General features: G+C 39.8%; 1 protein-coding gene across 1 annotated transcript in view; it reads right to left on the bottom strand.

The window, feature by feature from the left end:
• LOC118108099 (FERM domain-containing protein 5) overlaps positions 1-23,914 on the bottom strand; it is a 67,063-nt gene that overhangs the window by 10,311 nt on the left and 32,838 nt on the right. Inside the window, exons 2-8 of the mRNA XM_035155702.2 lie at positions 12,815-12,919; positions 11,363-11,405; positions 11,142-11,220; positions 5,866-5,963; positions 3,449-3,572; positions 532-619; positions 249-337 (exon numbers count right to left, since the gene is read on the bottom strand). Of these exons, the coding sequence (XP_035011593.1) occupies positions 249-337; positions 532-619; positions 3,449-3,572; positions 5,866-5,963; positions 11,142-11,220; positions 11,363-11,405; positions 12,815-12,919 (626 nt within the window). The remainder of the gene's footprint in view (positions 1-248; positions 338-531; positions 620-3,448; positions 3,573-5,865; positions 5,964-11,141; positions 11,221-11,362; positions 11,406-12,814; positions 12,920-23,914) is intronic.

Raw genomic sequence — 23,914 nt, 5'->3', positions numbered from 1 at the left:
TATTTTGAAGTGAGTACAGCTGATCTATATGGATTAATGCAGGAAGGAATTTGAATTGTGGATATAAGGACAATTAATATGCTGTTTAAATTATGTATTTATCCATTGACACGGCAGCCACTAAGACTGGCTCTCTCTTGTGGCCAGAAACAAACACACATGCTCTGACCTTTCACTTAATTATCTAGCGACTAATCTTTCATACATGTTCTCACCACGTCCAGTTATAACTTTTCATCTGAACTCACCAATTGAGTAAATGGACCCTCCTGTTTCCTTGCAGCACAGTGAATCCAAAAGGAGTGAAAGCCAGAAACGCAGGGTTGCCAGACACATCCTGACAGACAACACACATCCATAGGTTTTGTTATTGTAGCAGCAGAACTTTAAATATTGGTGAGATTTGAATTTTGATATACACTGAAAAAAGAAAAAAATTACCAACTAAAAAATACTTTCAAATTTAAGTCATGAATTTGTTTTTCCTCAGAAGCTTCTAATTACAGAATAGGTTTATATTACAAAGACCACCTTGCATGGATGAGGGTCCACTCCATATGTCTCCAGCATCTGAGCCTTCTGGAGGAAGTTGAGCTCTGACGTTTCGGGACTCTGACCTCTGGAAGAAAAAAAACTATCAATCAAACAAACAATCAAACAAAACAATAAGTCTGTTAATTGGATTGTCACAACCATCCATCACCTCAGACATCGTGTGACTGAATATATGTTCTTATGTGCTTCAGCAGGGTGTGTGTCCCTATAAGGAATAAATCTCAACTCGCAATCTTAGTCTGATAATCAAATATGGTTATTGTGTCAAAAGAATAAAACTCAAGCTGTGTAATATTTCAGAGGCCTGTCTGATCCGATCTTTCCCAGGACAGAGACCAACGCTGTTACTAATGTTCTTAAAGCAGCTGTAGCCGGAGGTTGATACGGACCAAAAGAAATAAAGGATTAAAAATCAGTCTGTTGTCTCTCTAATCCTCACTGAGAATCATATGTGAGTACACTTAATCTCAGCCAAACCGTGTGGGCCTGTAGATTCTGCCAGCCTGGTGATAGTTAAAAAAAGGAAAAGCCATGACGTCAGGGGGTGGCCATGTAACAAAGATAAAGATATCTTCATTTTTATTCTCACACAACCTCTCTCATTGATCGGGGTCTTTGGACTACAGGAGGCAAAAGCAGATGCTTACACATCCTGCTGTGACACCAGTCGGACACGAGGATGTGAGCAAGGTCAATATATTTTACTATTTTAACATTTTACATTTTCATAACGTTTTTAATTCACAGGCTCGTTTAAGGTGGACATTTTATGTTATCTATTATATTTACAATAGTTGGGACGCAGGGACAATGTGTGTTTCTTGATTTCCTTCTGCCTGCACGACTGTTGTATGTCTGGTAAAATGACAGTAAAGTCTGATTTGATTTGATTTTGATTTGAAAGCAAAGCAACATTAGTGAACCTGACTGAGCAACCCGAACAGTCGCCTGATAAAAAACTCTGTGTCAAGAGGAGCCTGACATACCAATCGTCCAGGAGACTAATAATACAAATGGCATCAATTTTTGATTTTCATACAGCACCTCTCACACGCCAAGGCCAAGTGCAAAAACATGTTCCCATGGAAGTGTCACGTGTGATGGCCCTGCTCATGTAGAAGAATCTGTGTGGACTGTGGAGCCACCCATCCTGTACCATGGTAATCACATGCTACACCTTTACCATCAGGATTCAGAAAGAAACACTTGTGAAAGTCAAACTTTGATATCAAGTATTTTTGATACGAAAAACTGCACCAATTTCTTTTGATCAATATCACAAGATGTTTTTCTTTGTATTCAATTACTCTGCCAAGGGCACGTTTACGACTCTATCTGTGAGCGCCCTGACCTTGAATACTGTATGTACTGAGTGTTTGAAAAGCAGTCAGTACTTGCAGTATTTGAAATACACAAGCCGGAGACCAAGAAATCAAGGTTTTGATCCTCTTTGCTTAAAAGACTTAAACACAAGCTGACTGTGGTTTATTGGTGGAGTGTATTTTGCTCTTTGATGCATGGCAGAAACTGTTAAGAACATACATGAAACGTGAAAATGTGTGTGGACCAGTACGTTTTATAGAAGGAACTCCATGTCTACATTCATTAGTTATTCAGCTGGCGTGTCTATATCATAATAGCTGCCAATGTTCTCTGCAGTGCTGCAGCCAGATGTAGCAGCAGAGTTTACTAACTGACGCCTGACTACAGATGGTGGAGGAAGTACATGGAGAGTTTTGGCTCCTTCTCTGCTCTGTAGTGAGAACTGCACCAACCCAGGCAGCCATCACTGTTGGAGACTACATTTACAAGCCAAAATCCTCAAAGTTTATATGCACAGTAGAGATTATGAATTCACAAGTGATGACATGTGAAGACATTCTCTATAGAAAGGGAAGGTTAGTCAGCAGTTTCTCATCTTGCAACACCTTTTACACACAGTCAGCGCATCAGGAACATTTGGGGTATAATTCAGAATGCAGACTGGAGAAGCCGGGGGTTCAAACCACCGACCTGCTGGTTACTGGATGACCCTCTCCTGAGCCACAGAGTGTAAAATTATCAAACAGAAGTAAAAGTCTTGTCAATTTTTCACCTCAACGCTTCTGAAATCTGATTCCCGCCGGCTGACATGGTTGACTTAGCTCACACTCTTTAAACACATTCATTTTACCGGTGGCGATCACCGCCCGAGGCAAGGTCCCTCCAAAACTGAGGGCAAACACTTGCAGTCTTCGATCTGCAGTCAAAACGTTCTTTGCAATGATGCCACTGGTGAATTATTGACCAAACACTGTCGTGTACAGGACGCTGACGACCAGATCCAGACATGTGAAGCAGTCTGTGGCTGCCCTAAAGCTGCACTCTGAGAGGCACGCAGAGTGTGAAGGAAATCCTGAGAGCGTAGTACACACACACACACACACACACACACACACACACACACACACACACACACACAAACACACACACACACACACACACACCACATCAACACAGGTGTTAACTCAGCCCATTAAGTAGCTCTCCATTTCTTTGAATATTTACTTTCATAGTGAATATGAGATGTCATCCTTTGGTTTGTCAAAGTCCAAAAAAAGGTATTATATTTCCTGACTGTTTTGGATTATTTATAATCTGTTACTTAAAGGTGATATTAGCCGATTAATATCAATATTTTACCGGAAAAAATATTAATACATTTTTTTCTTTGTCGCTTTATGTTTGACTCTCACGATCATGTAAAATTTGTGATACTCCAGTGTTACACCCATAACGAGTGTTGACCTCTCATGTGTTATTTCTTAAAAAACCCTGTAAGAGCACATGTGGGAGCTATAGTGCCGGCTCTCTGAAGGAGGATACACAGGGAAATGGACAGGTGTCACCTTACATCAGCTCAGTCTTGTGGATGTCAGCAATCCGCCGCTCCAGCTTCTCTGAGTGCTTGGGGAAGAACTGGAACTTGGAGCTGTAGCCCTCTGGGTGTTTCCCGGGGTCGTAGTCACCAATTTCAGCTGGAACACAGTAAAAAAAAAGAGACACGACAAAGGAAATTTTAGAATTTTTCTGTGAGGACTTTTTGTTGAACCCATTTATTTCCAAATAAATTGTATAGCTAAGGCATCAATCATGACTGAAGAAGAAATGACCACTCTTTACTAAAACTACGCAAGCAAACTAAATCATTACTGAAATCTTTGAAATGCATTGTAGCCAAACCGTTATCTTACATTTTATTTGTGTCCAACAACGGTGAGCGACATCCCTTTGGGGATTTTCATAATACATGGACCGGCTGCTGGGTTGTTGAGTTTAAATGTGCTCTGCTCTGGGCATTAAGATCACAAAATATCTACTGTGGTAGCATGCAGAGAGGCACAGTTTACGTATTGTCTTGAGAGAGGTTTGAAGAAGTAAAATCAAGAAGTAAAGAAGCATTGTTCCATGGACATTTACATTACGTGATATTTTTACACATTTATGAGATATTCTTTTCTGCCAAGAGCAAACGGTGGGCACATGGCTCACTTACTGACTAAAAGGTTGTTCCATATATAAAAGTAAAAATTTGACATAAAAAATGTTTGATATCAAAAACTATTTTAGTACGTTCTTAATATCAATATTATTTGATTTATTTCTTTGTATTTAATTACTCTGCCAGGGGCATGTTTCTATTTCTATTTCTATATGGTCGTTCTGAGAAAAGCTCACAGTAAACAAGTACACAATATAAAAGGCAGAAACCAAGAAATCAAGGTTTTGAATGCACCTTATAACATAAGTGTGCACAGTGAATAGGCTGAGGCCGACCCAGAGAAACGCCAACCATCAGGTCTCAATCTAACAAAGATCCTCTTTGCATAAAAGACTTTTAACGCCAGCTGTCTGCGGTTTATTGTGTGGTATATATTTAGTCGTTTGAATACAGTACCTTTTAACAACATACATGAATACACAAAAAATGTGTGTGGACCATTACGTTTTATAGACTATTTTTCCAATATTTATCCACGTCTCCACTCATTAGTTGGCGTGTAATACCTCCTGCCAGTGTTCTTTGCAGTGCAGATGGTGGAGAAAACACACAGAGAGTTTTGGCTCCTTCTCTGCTCTGTAGAGAGAACTGCACCAACCCAGGCAATCAAAACTATATTTTGTGGAGCAAGTAGATGTAATGTAATACCAAGTGATGACATGTTAAACAGTGTCAAAAAGTGTGTATATAAGCCTTAAACACCTGGTGAAGACATGCTATATAGAAAAGGAAGGTTAGCCTGTATGCTGAGGTTTTTACCAGATGAATAGATATCTCCCTGCATGAATATTGTAACAGTTGAAATTGTGAAGTGCGCCTTTAAGACATACTGTGTCGCCTATGAGAGGAGCAACGTCATCTGCTTTTTTATTTTTCCTTACGTTGCATGGAAAAGCTGAACTGTAGTTAAATAAATGTGTTTTGAATAAGTGTTGTAGACGTTCCAGCACCTCTGAGGACAAGATTGAGGTTTATTTGCCTATAACAAATAAGCAAATATCAGCCAGTGTCTTTCAGTATATCGATGTTCTGTATGGTGGGTTAAGGACACACAGAGAAAGAAATATGTAAATCCTGGGATTGTTAGAGAAGGAAAAGGCTGACAGGAGCTGCTTGGCAAGAATTGACAGGTGAACTGCTCCTTCTCGCCTCTCAGCATGTTGATGAGCCAACATGACAAAAGAAACCAAAATGTTAAACGTTTGCGCAGAACTGACAGACTCTCCGTTGAATTTGAATAATAACTGTCAGTATAGTTTTTTTGTGCTGTGAAGGGGATATTAAAATGAGTAATTAGTCAATTCATGATAAACACAACAGATTCTCAAGGTACTCATCAAACACAAGCAATGAGCCTTCAACATGCCGTGCTTGCACAACACCCACACACATACACACAAACACACACTTGTTTGTTAACAAGCCAGGGTCGTATGGAAATCATATAGAGTCTATAAAAGGTCATAAACCTGAATATTACATAGTTACTGGAAATATAGTTTGAGGTGATGATTGAGGAGCACAAGTAGAATGAACAATGACAACTAACACTGAGATTTAAATAGCTTATTTCAGATTAAAGCAATTCTCAATGAGAAATAACATTTAGCTGGAATACATCAGTCAGAGTGAACCTCTGCAACACGTGTGTTTCTAGTCAAGGTAGCAACAACCTGTCTTGTGTGAGGACAGGTTTGTGCCTTTTGGGGAATTGCTTGTAAATACAGTGTAGCTAAAGTCTCTTTTCTTAAATGATCACATTGTCGTACCTTGTAATATGTAGGCAGCCAGCAGAGCAGCGTCTGACGTCTTGCACAGCAGGCGACCGTGGTACAGATCCCTCTTAACCTGCAGGAAGACGAGATATCTGTGGAGCGGAACACAAATAAACTAATTGGGGTCATTATTTAGTTAGGGTCAATATATTGACAGCTGGACATTAACAACTGAGTAGGAGACTGTTAGGAGAAGAACTATCTTCACATAGTAAGTTAGGACATGAGGTTCAAACAAGACAAGCCCAGGTACAATCTCCCTAGAACCAAAGTGTTGGACAGAATAACATTTTGACCTGATGGCAGTGTTTAAAAAGTCAAGGAATTGTGAATTATTTTAGTATTTTCGTAAATATTAATTTAATGGTCATCCAACCAATACATGGTGATAAGAGGCTGAAAAACACATGACCTAGTCGGCAAGATATTGGTCTTAAAAATAAAACAATTAATCAATCATGATATCGCTAATGATGTAGGAGCCTTTGTGTTTACTAGCCAACTTTGGATGTATGATATATATATAGAATAAATGTAGGCTAGCAACAACTACATTACTCCAGAGCCCTTTCACAATCCATTTACAATCCAATCACAATTACAATTTAGATAATATAATGAATGTATGATTATCAATCGGAAGTTATCTTCTGGACCATTAGACACAGGACATTTTAGCTGCCTCGAGGCAGAACTTGACCTAAAGCTTCAGAGAACTGACAGTGATATAAAATATGATTGCTGGTTCGCACTGAAGTCCACTGGGGCAGCTCGGCTGGTCTCGTCCCTAACAGCCATTACTTGTGTGTCATTTTCCCACACAGCAATTTGTCTCCAAGCAGCAAAGCAATAAATAGTAAAGCAGCACTAAGCAATGCTAAACGTCAAATAACAGTTAGTGTGCACATCACCTGATGATATTATGTGATGTCTGTTAATTTGTTTTCATTTGTATGCAGTTGTCAGTGGGTTTAATTTATCCTTCACAAAGTAAGCTGATCCCAAGAAAATAAGAGTAATGGCAAATGAGGAAACTGTACTTCAGCTGGTGATCCCCATTCAAATATGGATCCTTATATATACATTGAACCTTTTTGTTCGTCTGTATGTGGAGCGCATATCTCGCAAATTCTTCATCTTATCGGCTTAACACTTGGTGTGTATTGTATGTGTATTGCATGTGTATTGTAAATTGCCAGAGGAAGTGCCAGGTTTGGCGCGATTTGGACACGTGATACATTCAACATGAATAAAACTTGAATAAACAGGTGACCAGCGCTCTGTAGCAGTCAGTGGGGGTGGGGGAGTGTGCAGCACCTCTGAAATAGCTGATATGCAATATATAAAAAAAAGAGCTCTTAAGTAAATCAGTCAAACTTATATATAACCCTCACGTGAACAGTAACAAAGCAGATTCAGTTTTATTTTATGAAAAACAATGACTATAAAGTCTTCATTGCAGATAAACCAGGTAGGATGAACGTTTTCTAACTTCACTCATATGACACTTGCAGATGGATGTATTTTTGTACATCTTTGACCGGAGTCAAAGTTCCCTATGAGGAAACACCTTGTGATTATTTCTCCCTGTTGTCAGGGCTGTAACATAAGCCAGACTGTTACTGTCTCTTTAAGGTTTAGGTTGATATAGTGACAGGTACACTTGACCTCAGCAGGAAAAAAAACGCTCAGAGTAACCATCCCTCTCATCAAACAATCTTTGATATGGTAGTTTGCTCCTGCTGTTTTTCTCCTCCCACCATGTTTTAGTCCTGCAGGAAGTTGGACCCTGATATTTATGATTAATGAGAGATGACAGAGGATCTGTGATTTCACCTGGAGATGCTTAGAACTGTGAACGTTGATGTCCCGGTGAGTTCATGATTGTAGCTCATGATGCTAATTGCATTAGCTACTAGAGCACGCAGGGATTATGAAATGTGGCTGGTACACATGAAACCAGTAGGAATATCTTTATCTTCACTCATGAACATGTGGTAAAACCACTTAGCTTGCAGGCTAGCTAAGTGCTGCACGTGTTGCAGAGGCTCATGAAAGATGTTTGTGAGGCTCTGCAGAGCTGCTGCGTCATTTCCCTGTACAACTAATTTAACTGTGTGATTAGTATGTATATGAAATGTGTATTCACTTTGAAATGTCAATGTTGACTGTATGGACCTTGAAGTACACTGTGAGTTGCGTTATGACATTTACATTGAGGTTGAGTTATGAAAGAAGAATTATTTTGAAATGCAGATCTTCAAGGACATTTATTTATATTTAATGAGTAACTGTCTTTCTTCTTGAAGACGTCTACAGCTGGAGCTTGAGTCGACATCAGTCTACAGTCTCATCTGCCGCCATCCATCAGCTGCTGTCCAGAAAGCCTCCATGTCCTCTCAACTTCCTCCTGGGACGTCCTGCTGGACATTCATTGAAGAACGGGCGGTAGGACTTTTTGAGTACACTCATTTTATTTAACTTTTTTTAACGCATGTTTTAGTTTCTTGGCTTATTTGAACTTTAAAAGTTCTCAGGGTTTTTGGTTTGTGATCCACAAATTACTTGGCCAGTGGAAGGTTAAGGTTTTATGAGGATATTTGTACATTTCTTTGGTGATTTTTCATCATTCTATATATTCCTAGTGACCTACTTGGACACTGATTTTGTGGTTCAACATGTGGTGCAACATCTGTTGCCATTTGTGTTTCTCAGGGGTGGATGTTCAATGTCTACTTAAGCAGACAGAAGAGAAGATTAGAGAACATTACTTCCTGGTTCCTGATCAGATACTCTTCACTATCTTAAAGGGACAGCTGAGTGGGGTGACATAAACATGTGTAAATGACTAAATATTGCCAATCTCATTTTTCATGTCTCCACACTGGAGGCTCTATGTTTTCTGGTTGTCTCAAGGAGGGAATTTCTTCAATTTTGATACAAACATTTACTTGGACTCAAGGATGACTGGATTAGAATTTGTTGGTCAAAGGTCAAGGTTATTGTGACCTCACAAAACACTTTTTTGCCTTGTGAATGTGTTCCACCTCAGAGAATCATTTCAAATCTGGCACAAATGTTCACTTATTGTCAAAGATGAACTGATTGGATTTGGCTGGTCATAGTTCAAGGTCACAGTGGCCTCACAAAATCGGTTTCTGGCCTCCTGAACATGATATCTCAAGTCTGCCCAGGGAAATTTCTACAAATTTGGACCAGGTTTCACTTCACACTCAAATATTAACTCATTAGATTTCAGTGGTCAGAGGTTATGGTGACCTCAGGTGAGTCTGGCAAAAAAGGTATGTAGACTGAAACTGTACTGGTTGGTGGACGCATACAACCACAGTGTGAAAATTCTCGATTTTTCTAAAACAAGCATGAAATAGGATCGTTAAAGCAACACAAAAATCCAGGTTTAATGTTGTTACTTGCTCATTTACTATATTTGTTTGTCTGTGAAAGCCTCCAGTCTGAACAGATTGCGGAGGATGGAGGAGCGCTCCCTTGCCTGAGCTCAGCTCTATCAAAAAAAGGGTTGAATTGTGAATAAGAGATTTCATTGCATGGCAACCAGTGGAGGGATGTGATTTTGAGGGATCTGTGTGAGCGCTCAGTATTTGGCACACCCCTCGCAGCAGTTTGTTCAGCTGTCAAGGATGCCACACACAATATAATAGTGGTGAGGAGCCAGATGACACTGCAGCTTATAAAAAAAAAAGTGAAGAGTCAAATCCCTCTGCACACAGGCTCACTATGCTGTTATGAAATTAAACTTGTGGTCTTTATTTTGTAGCTGCATCACAACCGGCCTCTCTTAACAGTTCAGGCAAAAACACTGTACTTCTGATCACTTTATAAGATGGCTACTTCCCCTCAAAGCAAGTTGAAGGTGAAAACATACTTTTATTTTGTCATACAACTATTTAATTTTCCAGTTTATACTCTATAAATACTATAAGCAATTATGGGTACGTAGGAAGATACAGGGTTTGAATAAGGGAAATACAAAAAAACTGCTCATCTGCTGCTGCCATTTTTCCAATATGTAAAAGCTGGATGCAGAGACACAAAGTCCCATACGCAAATTGTAAGATACTTTTTAAGACAAAGAAGATACTAAAGAAGAAGAAGACATACAGGTATCCCAAAGCCCCACACTTTACATGTTTGTCTCCACCCTTCACTTTCTCTGTTCAGTCAGTGTCAGAAGTCCAATAAAACCAGATTTGTCTTGCTGCACAAAACTGAACTTCAATTGTGCCTCTGCTTTTTACTGCGGTCGGCTCCAAATGAAAATACTGGAAGATGACAGTGTAATTTTCCGTTGCGATTTATTCTGTCTTCTTTCCTATCTGTCCTGTTTTGTCATTTTCTAATCCCATTTCAGTGTAATCACACATGTTGTGACCCCCTTGCTGAAATGGCTCAGGCACTTAACAGCTGTTAAGTGATTGCTTCAGACTATTTTCTAGTTCAGGCCTCAGATCTTTCCTGTCCTGTACTACTCCCCATCAAACATCACTTCTGCATGTGATGTTTGATGCCACATGACAGACAAACCAACAGGTAGCTGCTCTAAATAAATAGAACTGGGATTTCTAAGGATGTTCTCTGTGGCAGTGTTTGTAAAAATATTTACTATATAAAAATATGTGTCTGTGTACTTACTCAGCCCTTTTTTAATATACTTGTGCCACAAATGTACATAATAAAATTTACAGTTGTAATTTAACATCTCAAAACAAATGGTGACGCATGCATAAATATTCAAGAGACCTTTAGGTTCCGTTAAATTGACTTTGCCTCACAAAAACTCTTTAATTTCCCATTGACCTTTTAGCTGTCGATAAAAACTCTATCTGTACGTCTGAATTCTTTGTTTAGTTGCAGTTTCCTTGTCCACTATTTTAGCCATGCTTCCCATATTTTGTAAATGCATGTGTGCAGATGTTGAATGAAGCATGTTTGTCTCTGAGAAGGGAGAGACAGTGGTTACCTCTGTGTATAGGTTTATACCCTATTTGGTCCTCCAGTCAGATTAAATAGCTGTGGTCATGAAGACTTATTGCACATTGACAAACCTTCATTCTAACACTGCTAAGCTCCTTTGCTTTGTTTTAAAAAAAAACTGAAATGATGCAAAAAATCCCTTAGTTTGAGAACTTAGTGAAAGAAAATTGACACATGCTAGCTTTCCCAGACTCAAATATATCGTCCATCTCTAACTCCAGCCTTCCCACCTGCTCTGAGCCATCTTGAAATCTTACCTGGTGATTTCCTCTCTCAGGGCAGCAGGGTCGGGGGGGTAAAACTTGACACGCAAACACATAGTGAATGGAGGCTGGGCTGCAGAAGAAAGACAAGAATTTTCAAGTATGTTCTAAATTTGTTTTATTATAATTCTAAAGTTGTAATCATTATGTTTTTATGTGCTTTTCTTGCCCCCTCTTGGCACACAATAATCTGGCATGTTATATTAGATACTTACATTTCATTTGTTTGGCAATTGACTTTGAAAACTCCAACCAGTGCTGAAAGAGACAGAAAAAGAAGATCTGCACTTTGGACTTTAGCTGCTAAACTGGAGGTACTGATTGCGCAGCAGCTCAGCATGATGACTTGTAATCTGTAGCTGGAGGGCACAGCACAATTACTCCCATCTCTCTGCCCTCTGTTCATTCAAACTCCCACCGGCACAGAGAGGAGATGTTTTGAAGGGGCGATGTTTTCTGTCAGAACGACGACCATCACATGTCGACAACTGGCTCTGATCAGTGAGATGATGACACGCTGACGATAATGAGGCACCGCCCCACACAATGATGCTACACTGCCTTTGTTGACTATTTATTTTTTAGCAATGCCTGCATCCACATTTTCTTTAAACGTCTCTCAGGTGGCTGATATCTTTCCTTTGAAATATGGAGAAACATTAAAGATGATACATTTTTAATTTCTAAACCTATATTCACAGTTCAAAAGTGCATGATAAATAAATACATAGTGTCCACTCTGCAAATTCACCAAGGCCTGTGTAAATACCGATGATGGATATTCACATCAATTAAAGGGGCTGGTTTCTCACCAGTTTGCATAATGAACCTGCTGACTCACCAGCCTGTGCTGAATATTTATGTAGCGAGTGAAAAAAAAGTCATTAGGCCATTTAGAACTGGCATTTATATCTAACAGCCTTTAATAAGGTTCCTGTCACTGTCCCTGAGATCTAATTGATAATCTGCTGTACCTGGTGATCTGCAGACACTGTATATGTGGTAATGACTGACTGGGACCCTCTTTATTAATGTGGCCTCTCACGCTTTCATCAGCCACACAGGATTTAAATGGGCCTTTTAAGGTTGACCTTTTCTTCCTCTTTACACACAATGCTGCATTATTTTTGACAAACTACATTTAAATCTATTTATGATTTGATTTCTTTCTAACATGCGTAAATAATTTCCTTTTTCATGGACCACATTGAGTTATTTGTGTGAAGTTCTTAAAGCTAGGGTGGGTAATCCTGTTAAAGTTACAAGAGCAGGCTACACACTACATCTCACCCCCGTCCACCAGCCCTCTCGTCAAAGCTATGGCCATATGAACGCCATATGAATTTGGTCTCCATGAAATGATTGGCTGTGTTTATTAGTGTCCTGTGAGCATCACAGACACCGGCTGGTTTTCTTTTTTTCGGACTTTATTTATTGATGGCTTATTGTGAAGAGGATTTCAAAAAATAAGATAAAAAGAGTTTCAGAAACTAATTTCCAAGGCTACCTTTAATTCAAGGGAACAAATGGCATATTTGTGCTCATGAATTACCAAAGAGTAAAATGTGAAGGTCCTGTGAAAAACAAAACTTCACAGGAACTTCACCGCCACATTATGTGACTCACTGAAATTTTAATTGGGTTTATTATTAAAAAATAATACTTACCCTCTGCTTGTCTGGGTCAACATATCTAATGCCAAAGTAATCTTTCTCGAGCAGGTTGAGATGATGGCAAATTAGGTCAAACAGGTACTGTCCCTTGGCATCCCGCTGGAAGAGACAGAATAAGAGAAAATTCAAAAAAAGTAAATACTGCTGATAAAAACAACGCAGGAAATAGAAAATTTCATTCTAATATTTGCATATTCCGAGACACAGTTAATGAACCCCCAGCAAATCAATGGTGCATAATATATGTGAAGGCTCCACTCAAGAGTCCAGGTATACAGCAGCAACCAGCGTCACAAATTAGGAAAATAATATAATTTTCTAAAAAGATTTCTTCTGTCCTCATCAGGAAGTCCAGTCCTTTTGCAGCCTCCGAGAAGTCAAAACGTCCACCAGAAACTGTTTTTAATATTTCACCACTCTCAAGGGAGATATATAAGGACTATCAAATATTCATATCGAGGCAGCAGCCATCTGTGGAAGCTTTGAGACATTTCTGCTGCAGGAAAAGACCTGAGAAAAGCAGTGAGACAAGGTGAAGGGAAAGAAAATGCAGGCCAGGGACTGGAAGCCACTGTCATACCATGCAGTACAAAAATCTGACAATTTTTTCTTTCCAGTAACGAAACTTGAAATACAACGATATCTTTGTGTTAGTTAAACAATCTCTGAAATGGTCACAGTATGGGGGAGACTAAATAGTTTGTCTTTGATTATTCTTTAATTTTTTTGCGGGCTTTGACAGTAGAGGAGGAGAAAACAGGCCTGTTATCTTGGAACTAGCAGTTCAACTCGACATGAGCTGTTTCCTCCATGAAGCTGCATCTACCCCAAAAGACACATTAGACTCATTTTAACGGAGTCTTGATTTAGATTTAACTGCAACAATAAGGTGCAACACAACGAGGCTGCCACTAATACACAACAAAAACGTGAACCAGTTATTGGAGTTTTGCAGCACAGTCAGCAACATTTTACAGTTAATAAAGACACTGCCATTTATTAACATAGTTGTAGTCCCCCAAAGGCTTGTTGTCTGAGGAGGAACACACCAAAACTGTAGAACACAGCTCAGATTGAAAAGCAGTAACTGTAGCAGCTGGTTAAAAAGCATGTTGCTCTGATGAATAAGAGGATAGTTGTATCTGCAGAAGGAGGAAAGTGGTCTCTGCGCTAAGTTTAAGTTGTGGTGTACAAACAGAGTGGCTCAAGCCAAAGCATGTACCGATTCCTGGTGGCTTGCTGCTCGTGTTCCACTAGCACTCACCCTTTCATAAAGGAAGGTGCACCTTGAAAGTGGTAGATCATGCACAATCCAACTATCACCAACCTCCTGGTAGAAATCCAAATGCGATGCCAAGTTGAGTATAATATCTACTGTGATTGTTTGTGTTCGTTAGCAGGATTACGCAAAGACTGCTAAACAGATTACTAAGAATCTTCGTGGAAGGATGTGATGGGTCAGGAAAGAACCCATTATATTTTGGTACAGATCCGAATCAGGAGGCAGATCCAGTAAATGTTGTTCAACTTTTTAGTTAATTTCTCAGAGAACAATTTGTGCATCTTGTTTAGGGGATAAATATTTATGAGAATATTTGGTTTATGAGAGAGGCAATTTGGTTCAGATCCAAATTAAAATCATAGGAGGACTGTTGGTCCTTGGCGGCAGTATGCATGAGGATCTGTTTCTACGCTTTAACTCACTCACGACAAAACATGTCTGCTGAACCTTGTTTCTGTCAGAATATGTTCTTGTGCTGCTTGTTTGGCATAAAAACTCTGCTGAGGAGTTTAACATTATCCAGAGCATTTGTCCTTATAACAGGAAAGTTTAGCTGCAGGTAACAGCTCTAATGATGCTCGAGATTTGTTCTCTTCATCTCTGCAACCACGTCCCTGCAAACGAGGCTCGATTGTCTGGTCTTTACTGTCTTGTTAGTCAGTTTCTCTTGTAAAGTGCATCATTATGCATCATCTTTTCTTGACAGTCGCTATGATGTTGGTCAGCGATGATCACACATAATAATAATGTGTTTTTCCTTCACCCTGACTGTGACCTGACTGGCACACAGCTGGAAGGGACCGCCCTGAAGGACAAGATTGTCTGTGTTATTTTCTTTTCTCACAAAAAATGTATTGCAGTCATGAGAATTACTTTTTATTTCTGAGTGTCCTTTTTGGATTCATGAATCATCTCAAGGGCTGTATATGGGGTTCTTGATCCCTGTTTTATGACTGGAGAGGATCTCTTTTAGTGTTTATCACCAAGGAGATTTGTGCATGCCTGCAGAGTGAGTGCATGCACATCCAGTGGAAAGTTTTCTGTATCATCTGTACTATAGATAGAGGATTCAGCTTTTCCTTCCCCAGTGGTAAAGGACACAATAAAAGATCCTACTCTGCCTTTTAGAAGAGACACTGCATCCAAGCAAGTGACACAAAACTGCACAGTCAGAGAAAATCAAACGCAGATATATGAGAACGGAAGGGGGAACAGAGAGGAGAAAGACAAAACCAAAATAAGAGAGGGAAAGAAAAGAGAGAAAGGGGAGAGATACAAACGCGGCCAGTTGACACTGATCTGTCCTTGTATAGCACATCACAGCTCAGCAATCAAAAAGAGAACAGGAGAAAACCTGCAATGAAGGATCCGTCCATGTATGAACCATTTTCAGATACGACCCCTGTTCAGATGCATTAATGATTTCATGTCGTCATGATAACTCATTCTGAACCCAGGTTGTCTTGTTTCATTGAGCATCACATATTCTGTTGCTCCTTGTGACAGCATTTCATTGAATCTATACAGCACATGTTTTGAATACATTTCAAAACCAAAATGTGACTGAAATCAAATCAAATCTTTGCAGATTTAGAAAAAAAATGGTCTAATATGAGTCTGATGATGAACCTGGGAGAGAAGTGTAAGAATAAGTATATCCTAAAAGATTACATTACATTAAAATACATCACAGAAACATCATGTATGTATAAATTAAGTCAGGGGATGTGATTCATTAAGAACAAATGTCTGTTCCTAGTGTTTTTTTAATGAAATATTTGCGCCAGAAATTGACTCAAAGCAACTCAACCAAAGCGCAACCCCCCAAAAATCTATCAGCTCCCGTTGTGTCAAGCAGTGCACCACTGGCCAGACCTTCCCCTGGCTCCTGACCCTCCATCTCCTCTGTCAGTGTGTCTGTATGTCACTGTCACCACACACACCAGGACACATCAGTACAGGCCTGCTGAGCAGCCCCGCAGCAAAAATAGGAACAAACGCATCCATGCTCACACGCGCTCACACGCGCGCACGCACATACACACACACACACACACACACACACATACACATACACACACACACAGAGGTTTAATCCCTCTTGCTTGTCTGTGGTACACCTGTGTAACCTCTAGATCCACAACATTTTCAGAGCCTGTACCTCCCACTCACTCCATCTGCTGTGCACTGTAGTGTAAACTACAGCAGGGCCCCAAAAAAACCTTCCTAATTAATCACGTTGTGCTTAAGCCTCCTATGTGTGCATCATTATGTTTGTATATGAAATGCCTAAATGTGTGTTTGTGTTTGTGTGTGTATGAGAGAGCTAATAACAACAACAACAACAACAGAAAGACAGGGCAATTTATTATAGAGCAATATTTCAGCAAATAACTGAAAAAGGATAAAATGCATTAAAAGAAAACACCAATGAACTAGATTGCCCCTTAAATCCAAGCAAGCTGCACCAAATCTGCACATGCTCATAAATATCAGACCCCTAAACATGCCTGATGTCTTTCATCAAGATCCATGAATTATTCACTGAGAAAACGGTGAAAATGTTTAAAAAAGCCCTGTCTCACAATGTTAAAGAAAGTGAGAAATGTGCACCCAAGTCTGGATCTACAACAAAATTGTATTGGTTCTTCCTTGACCCAAACCACATCCTTCCACCAAGTTCCGTGGACATTTGCTCTGTAGTTTTTGTGTAATCCAGCTAACTAACAGACGAATTTAAATGCCTTAAAAGACGCAAGCTCTCACAAGCTGCAGTGCTTTTTACAGCAGCAGCACAGTTTAATCACACCAAGTTTCTAAAGTGGATTTAACAGCAGTTACAACAGAATTCAAACAGTGTGACTCAATGAAGAACTTGGGAGTCTTCCATTGTGCATCACAATGAGAGCAGGTAATCCTGTTGTTGCAGGTGTTTTACCTGACTCTGCACTATGATGCAGTTTGTAATGATGGGATCGAAGCGTACGCTAACTTTGCCCTGCAGTGCTCATTGTCTGGCACGACTAATCAGAGACGGAATCAGCTTCTCTTGCACATATAGGCAGCTGGACGAACACTTGTAATGTATATGTGGTGTTGTGTTGCATAATGATGAGACACACTGAATTTCAGGGGGCTGACCGGGGCTCCACTGGGACACAGAGGCAGGCTCTGAGGCAGAAACTTTATTGATCTGGAGCTAAGTGTTCTTCAACATCCTTATGAGACTTTACCTAGAGCCAAGCTGCAATACGCTGCTGGCTGCACGGAGGTAATTCTATATGTGTGCAGTTAAAACTCTGCTTTATTGTTTTTGAGTAGATAAACTGAAGATCTATTATGTGGTTTGTGGTCACGTGATTTCAGAGTGGGAATTGCTTCTCTCACAGTTATCTCTCCCTCAGGTTTTATTGCTGCGGAGGAAATAATTAGATCCATGCTATCTTTGGATTAAAACCCCTTTGTTGCAAAAACACCAGGAAATGAGGAAATACAAGAGCCTAGAATTTAGATAAATGATCACACACTTAAGTATGTATACATTAGGCTTTGGAGTGTGATTCATTTTAGTTTTATACTCCACATAAGGACTGTACACTGACCATTGTGTATTATGAACTCATTCTTAATGATGTATCCCATTGCGCTTATAACTGTACCCACGCCTTAATGTAAATAATACACCATACCAAACTAAAAGTGTCCCTCGCATTAGCCTACCATTTTTTATCATAAACTTTTAAAATATGAAGACAAATCTAAGGCTCAAAGTTTTCATGTGACTCTTCAGGACTGTAAGAAGGCCACAGTAATTGGGCTTTAAAATAGATTTATGGAGTTGAGTTGTAATCACTAATGCTATGTCACATATCAGAGTAAACAAAGCGTGGGTTGCAAATTGCCTACTGTCATCTCCGCACACTGTTGTGTCGAAAATTGGAAATAAATGAACCTAATAATAATAATAATAGCTTGAATTTATCTAGCGCCTTTCAAGAGACCCAAGGACGCTTTATATGTGTCCATGGGGACATATGTAAAGCTTTTTTTGAAGATGGTGTTCCTAGTAGTCTCACCCAGTTTCCCTAACAACTCCTCAGAGTGTTTTATCTAATTCGAGCGCCACACTTTGCTAAGGTTGTAACAATTCTAACTGAAAATAAGATAATATAATCTTTAGGCTACATCAACAAATAAAACAAATTTATATTGTGATAAACATATCTGCAGTATGAGTTTGCCCAGCTACGAGCAACACCCCCTGCATTATAACAATGAACAAACAGCACTGTCCCCACAAGCACTTTGTACAATGCCATATTATGGCACTGTGCATTGCTGGCAGCCTTGTATAATAATTATAATAAAATAAAGAAGCTGGGCCATGATTACCATGTCAACCTCCATTCACCTCACAGAGAAGTCATTAAGGTTAGATGTTTGATTCGTATGTCTTCCCTGATCAGGACAAATGGATGGCCTGGAGACCCTGTCCTCTACATATTGTGTGCTAGAGTATATGAGTTTACATGCACCTCTGATCATAACTGAACTCAGGAGACAAAATAATCTCCAGTAACAACTCATGGATATGGATTTTAGTAGAGGTGGGTCAGGCTATAGCATCAACCTTAATAAGTGATTGCAGCACGATTTCAGGTCACAGAAGTAAAATATTGAGTGTTTTAAAAGAGTAGGCATTGGAAATACTCCTTTTAATCAGCTTTCCCTGAAAGTATTAGAGAGGAAAGTGCCATTGTGAGTCCAACTCAAGAAGAAGAATCTATTCTTTTGTGGAACAAGTAGATCAACTCTGTACTTGCAAGGACACTGGAGGAATCATAGAATTACAACCAGTCAACACATACTTTGTGAACTTAATGAAGGCTTACAGTCCTGTTCCTTGGCGGGTCTAGTTGAGGAGTAGCTTCAGAGATATAGCGTCCATTGTAAGGCTATACTACACTAGACCATTGGGTCTTTTTTCACTGTCAGTATAAGGAAGAGGTATTTTCAAAAGGTGCTGCTGTCTGTCAGGGCTGCAACTTGCTAACTGACTAAATTTGTTTGTGATTCATTTTTAAGGAAAGAATTTCAAGGTCCAGCGTGCAGTGTCACAGGGTTGTTAGCAGCTGTGTGCGAAGCAATTGGAATAAGGGTCAGCTCCTCATTGTCAAGTACCTGGAAAAGTGGGGGTTGGTAAGAAGTTGCTGAAGGTGTGCAGTGGACTTGCAGTGGATTCCCGTGGTGAAGAATAAGCGTCTAAGAAAAAGCTAAATTTATGATCTAATGTTTAGGGAAGAATATTTCACCTCAGGGTTTCTGGGCACATTCCATCAGAGGTAGGTTGATGAACTCAGAAACCAGTATCTTTGTATTTTGAGTTGCAAGAAGCTAGTTGAGGTTGTTTGGGCATCAATGGGTACGAGACCCTTTTTTGGCCGTTGTAAGGTAACTGCCAGTTGTATTAGCTGTTAGGTTTAAACCAGCATTAAGGGTAGAGACAGTTAGTGTAGTGTCGTTTTGTGCACATGTTCATGGATGAAATACTGTTTCTTGTTAGTCTTCTGTGATTTGTTAATGATAAGAGTAGTAAAAGTTTGGAGCAGCTGTGATATTAGCCACAGTGAGATATCTCAAATGAGATTAGTGCAGACCTGTCAGTGGGAGAGGAATGTATTAAACAAGCAGAGGCCTCTAAGTGCTTTGTGGAGGCATGCGCAGCGTTTCATCACAGCAACAATAAAAGTGATAAACAGAGAGCTGGAAATAACCCAGACTGGGGCCAAATGATCACCGTGGTCCTCAGCGAAGCGTCAGCAGCGGCACGCCGCTCTCAGCACAGCCAGGCCTTGCGTCATATTAATTATTGAGACGGGTTCCATATCAGCTTGGGAAATACCACATCAATAAATGATGGTGTAATTTTAAGCTAGAGGATGGAAATTGCAACAACTGAGCAAATGGACCTGAAAGGTTACTGCTTCTATAGCAGCTTCTGCGAAACATTGGTGCTTTACAGGGATTTGTTTGTGTCACATTACCATACAGGTCTGAGCTCCTGGGTGGCAGGGGATTAAGTCGAGGAATGGTTATATGATGTTTTTGAACAACACCCGCTTCTCGGGGGCTCAACCACAGGGTTGATAGTTGGTATATCTCAGTCCCCCACTGCATGATCTTTAACCTGATCTTCACTGTTGTTTAAGTTGTTGCCTTTGATACTGCCAGCAGGAAGGCCTGTTTACAGGCTTACTATAATCTTATCACATGGTTACTTTCCATACTCTGGAAAGCAGACGTACATGTATAGGTGAAAGACTGTAGTGGATGCTCCTGTCAGTCGGCACCTGAATACTTTAAGAAGATTTACACTCAACATGGCTCTCCTCTGCTCCAAGAGGAAGCAATAAATACGTTTTATAACAACACTGCCTGCAGATATGGGCGGAGTAGTTTTTCATGGTACATAAATATTCACATGCATTTATGTGTTTTATGTAGTTCACAAAATGTCATAAATGCACGCATGAATTTATGTGCTATATGACTTCAAACGTAATAAAGAGCGGGAACCAACACAGGGAAATAGTGCAATCCAACGCATTAGTGTATAAACCTGAATAAAGTGGTGATTTGTACAGCGATATTTATACAAGATTACTCTGTGTACTGTACAGACAGATATGACAGCGATACATATTTTCATCTAATTCTAAAAATATTTTCATCAACTAACATAACTGCAGCATTAACAACAAGTTGGTGGCTGCAGAACTTAATATGTCCCAAAGTAAAGAAAATAATTATTCTGAAAAATCTAAATGCAACAAACATTTCCAAGGGTTTTCAAATCAAATACCAAAAGTGTCTGCTGAGGATCATATTTTGTAAAACTTTCCTACAGTATTGCATTATTAAAGACAGAATCTCCTTCAGAATAAAGTACAAAAAAACCCCCAAAGCTTTGCAATGAGTCAACAACAGGCTTTCACCAAATAAGACATATATATTCTGTGAAATGCACCTTTTCCCCTGCTTTCTTATGTGCTTTCACATGCTCCTACAAACCCCTTCAGCTGCTGCAAGGAAAGACAGTGATCCTCTTAAAACAATGTTCACTATCAGCAGGCTGCCATCTTATTGCTCTTGAAGTGGCCAAGTGGGACTCACTGACGCTTGGACCAGTTTCACAATACCTGCGAACTTGGGTAAATCCTGTCTAATTCAGATAGAGGCTTGCCCTCCTGAGGGCTCCATAACAGGATACCAACCTGGGGAAGCCGGCCCAAGAGCAGGAAACCTGTGAGAGTTATAGGGGAAACCATATTCATAGAAACCTAAGCTTTAATGCACTGTAGAGGGGTGTTTTTGGAGGTAGAAGAGAAGCGAGGGGAGGAGTTAATGCATTGGACAGAGGAGAGGAAAAGTAAAGAGAAGCACAAGGACACAAAAGTAAAAGCGTCACAAAGTGTCTTATTGTCCTGGGTGAGCAATCTCTTAGGCTTTTGTCCAGGAAAAGGGCAGCGATGTACATATACATGAAATGAAGACATGTCCTCTCTGTCCTACCTGTAAGCCTCCAGCTCGAGGGACTGAGCAGTGCACTTACTCAAGAAACTTAAATCTTTACATCTAAGTCAGGAAATTTGCAATTTGCATCCTATTTTCCTACGGGTTTGTCTGAAAAATTCTTGTAGACAAACTGAAGACATGACTTTGAATGTGTGCCAGCTACACACCACACTCAACGTCCTTTAAGGTGGATCGCAGAGAAAAACCTAAAACACTTATTTGCAAAAAGTTTTGTATTCTTAATGATGTTAATATTGAGGATAACCTACACCTTGAAAAATGACGTGGGTCACGTTTCGTGTTCTGGTTTTTGTAACAGATGTGCTCTCACTTGTGATGGAGAGAGCTGCCTTTGTTATTTAGTAGAGCATGGCTGCTATGACATTAACAGATATGACATTAACAGATACGCCAAGGACAGAACACACAGAATCAATAACACTGGCACCTCTGGGCATATGATGCCATGTCCTTCAGCAGAGATAGTACACATTCACTGGAAACACCTTGGTATCTGTGGGGGTTTTGTCTTGTTTTTTTCTTATTATTTTCATATGTTAACTATTCATACAATTTTAGCTACCAGAGCAATATGATGTATTCTGTAGACTGTATATGAAGATGTTTAGAGAAATGCAGCTACAATATTTCTGAAATGGGTGCCGCCATGTTATCCTTTTGACGTCATTTGGAGTCTACATAGTAGTAAGCATGATGTGGAACCACAGTATAGAGGTCCCACCAATACACGCTCGACCAATGGCAAGTTATTCTCAGCTATCAATAATGCAATTTCACCCAAGAAACATGAATACTTGAACAAACATGCGATAAGGACTACCTGAAATGTTTGAAACAATCTTTGGGAAAAATGTACTTTGACTTTTAAGTGTACTCCATGCCTCATCCACTAACACGGAGGATCTGAATCTGGATCAATCTTTAAATGTTCCTTCTTGCGATTAAATAACTTGGTGTCAAAGGGCATTTACTAAGTTGTAATAACTCATTCATCAGTCAGGATCCAATATAAGGGTCATGTACCCTTGTAAATATTTCATGTGCATATAAACAATTGATCGCCACTGACGTTATTTCCACTTCCAAGTAGCACAGAAGACATGTCAGGCCTCCAGGTATAGCTAGCACATTATCTGTCTCACATTAAAATATCACTGTCATTCTGAGCTGGGCCTTTTAAGAAATGAGGGGACACTCTAAATTGGATTCACTAAACTGTGCCAAAATCTGGAACATTGCTCCTGATCACAAGAGACTCTCTGCAAATAGAAATGTAATGTCCTCCACACTTTCATTTCTTTATAGCTTTATTAGGTTTTCTGCATGAGACTCACTTAAGTCCTGAAGCTCATTCGAACATATCTGCAAGTAATAACCATTAAACCTGTGATCCCTGTTGTCTCCATTTGTTTGGTCAGTTTTCTAACTAGATCAAGAAGCTAAATTAAATTATTCCTGTATTGTCGTCCTGCTATATCTGGGAGACAACAATACAATAACCTGTTTTGTCATTGTATTAGTCTCTGCTTCACTTGGTGCAGCTTAAGCGTCACTGAAAACACATCCGTTACCATCTGGTGTCTGTCAGGGTTTACTCAGACATCTGCTAGACAGGCTTCAATAGAAATCGTGTGACAGCAGAGCGTGCTGAGGGCTTGCACTCAAATAAAAATCAGGTAAACAATAAACCATCATTCAACTTCAGTCCAATTACATTGAAAGTATGATGTTGTATGCATAGTAATGGCAAGCTGGTTCTTCCAGGAGCCCTTGTGATTGTGAGAGAAGAAGCGTTCGCAACGCAAACCTTTTTTTCAACAAAGGTGAACCTAGTGCTGGTGCTACTGTTGGTTGGTAGTTGGTTCAACTTGTGAACAGCTTGTTTTTCAATGGGCTATAGCCACCATAGAGCCATCTCAGTGTATGTCTCTGATTTCCCAATAATTTCCCACTAGCTCGACATATACATTATCATCATGTCTTCAAGCATCAAGCTTGAAGAGCATAGCTATCAAAAATAGTGGACTACAGCATCTCCTTTCAAGTGTTTGTCCTGGCTTTGCAAACATATCTCTTATCGTGCTGCAGCCATCTCTCTCTGTTCAAGCTGCTCCAACACAGGCGTACGTGAAGCTCCCTCTAGTTTGGTCTGCTCTTCAGCTGATGACCACAGAACAAGGAGACAGTTTGTGTCCTCCACGGAGATGCTGCTTCGC

This window comes from Hippoglossus stenolepis, chromosome 1 (genome assembly GCF_022539355.2).
Source record: "Hippoglossus stenolepis isolate QCI-W04-F060 chromosome 1, HSTE1.2, whole genome shotgun sequence".
Classification (NCBI taxonomy): Eukaryota; Metazoa; Chordata; class Actinopteri; order Pleuronectiformes; family Pleuronectidae; genus Hippoglossus; species Hippoglossus stenolepis.
The sequence above is the reverse complement of the archived record's forward strand: the minus strand, read 5'-3'. Positions and strand labels throughout refer to the sequence as shown.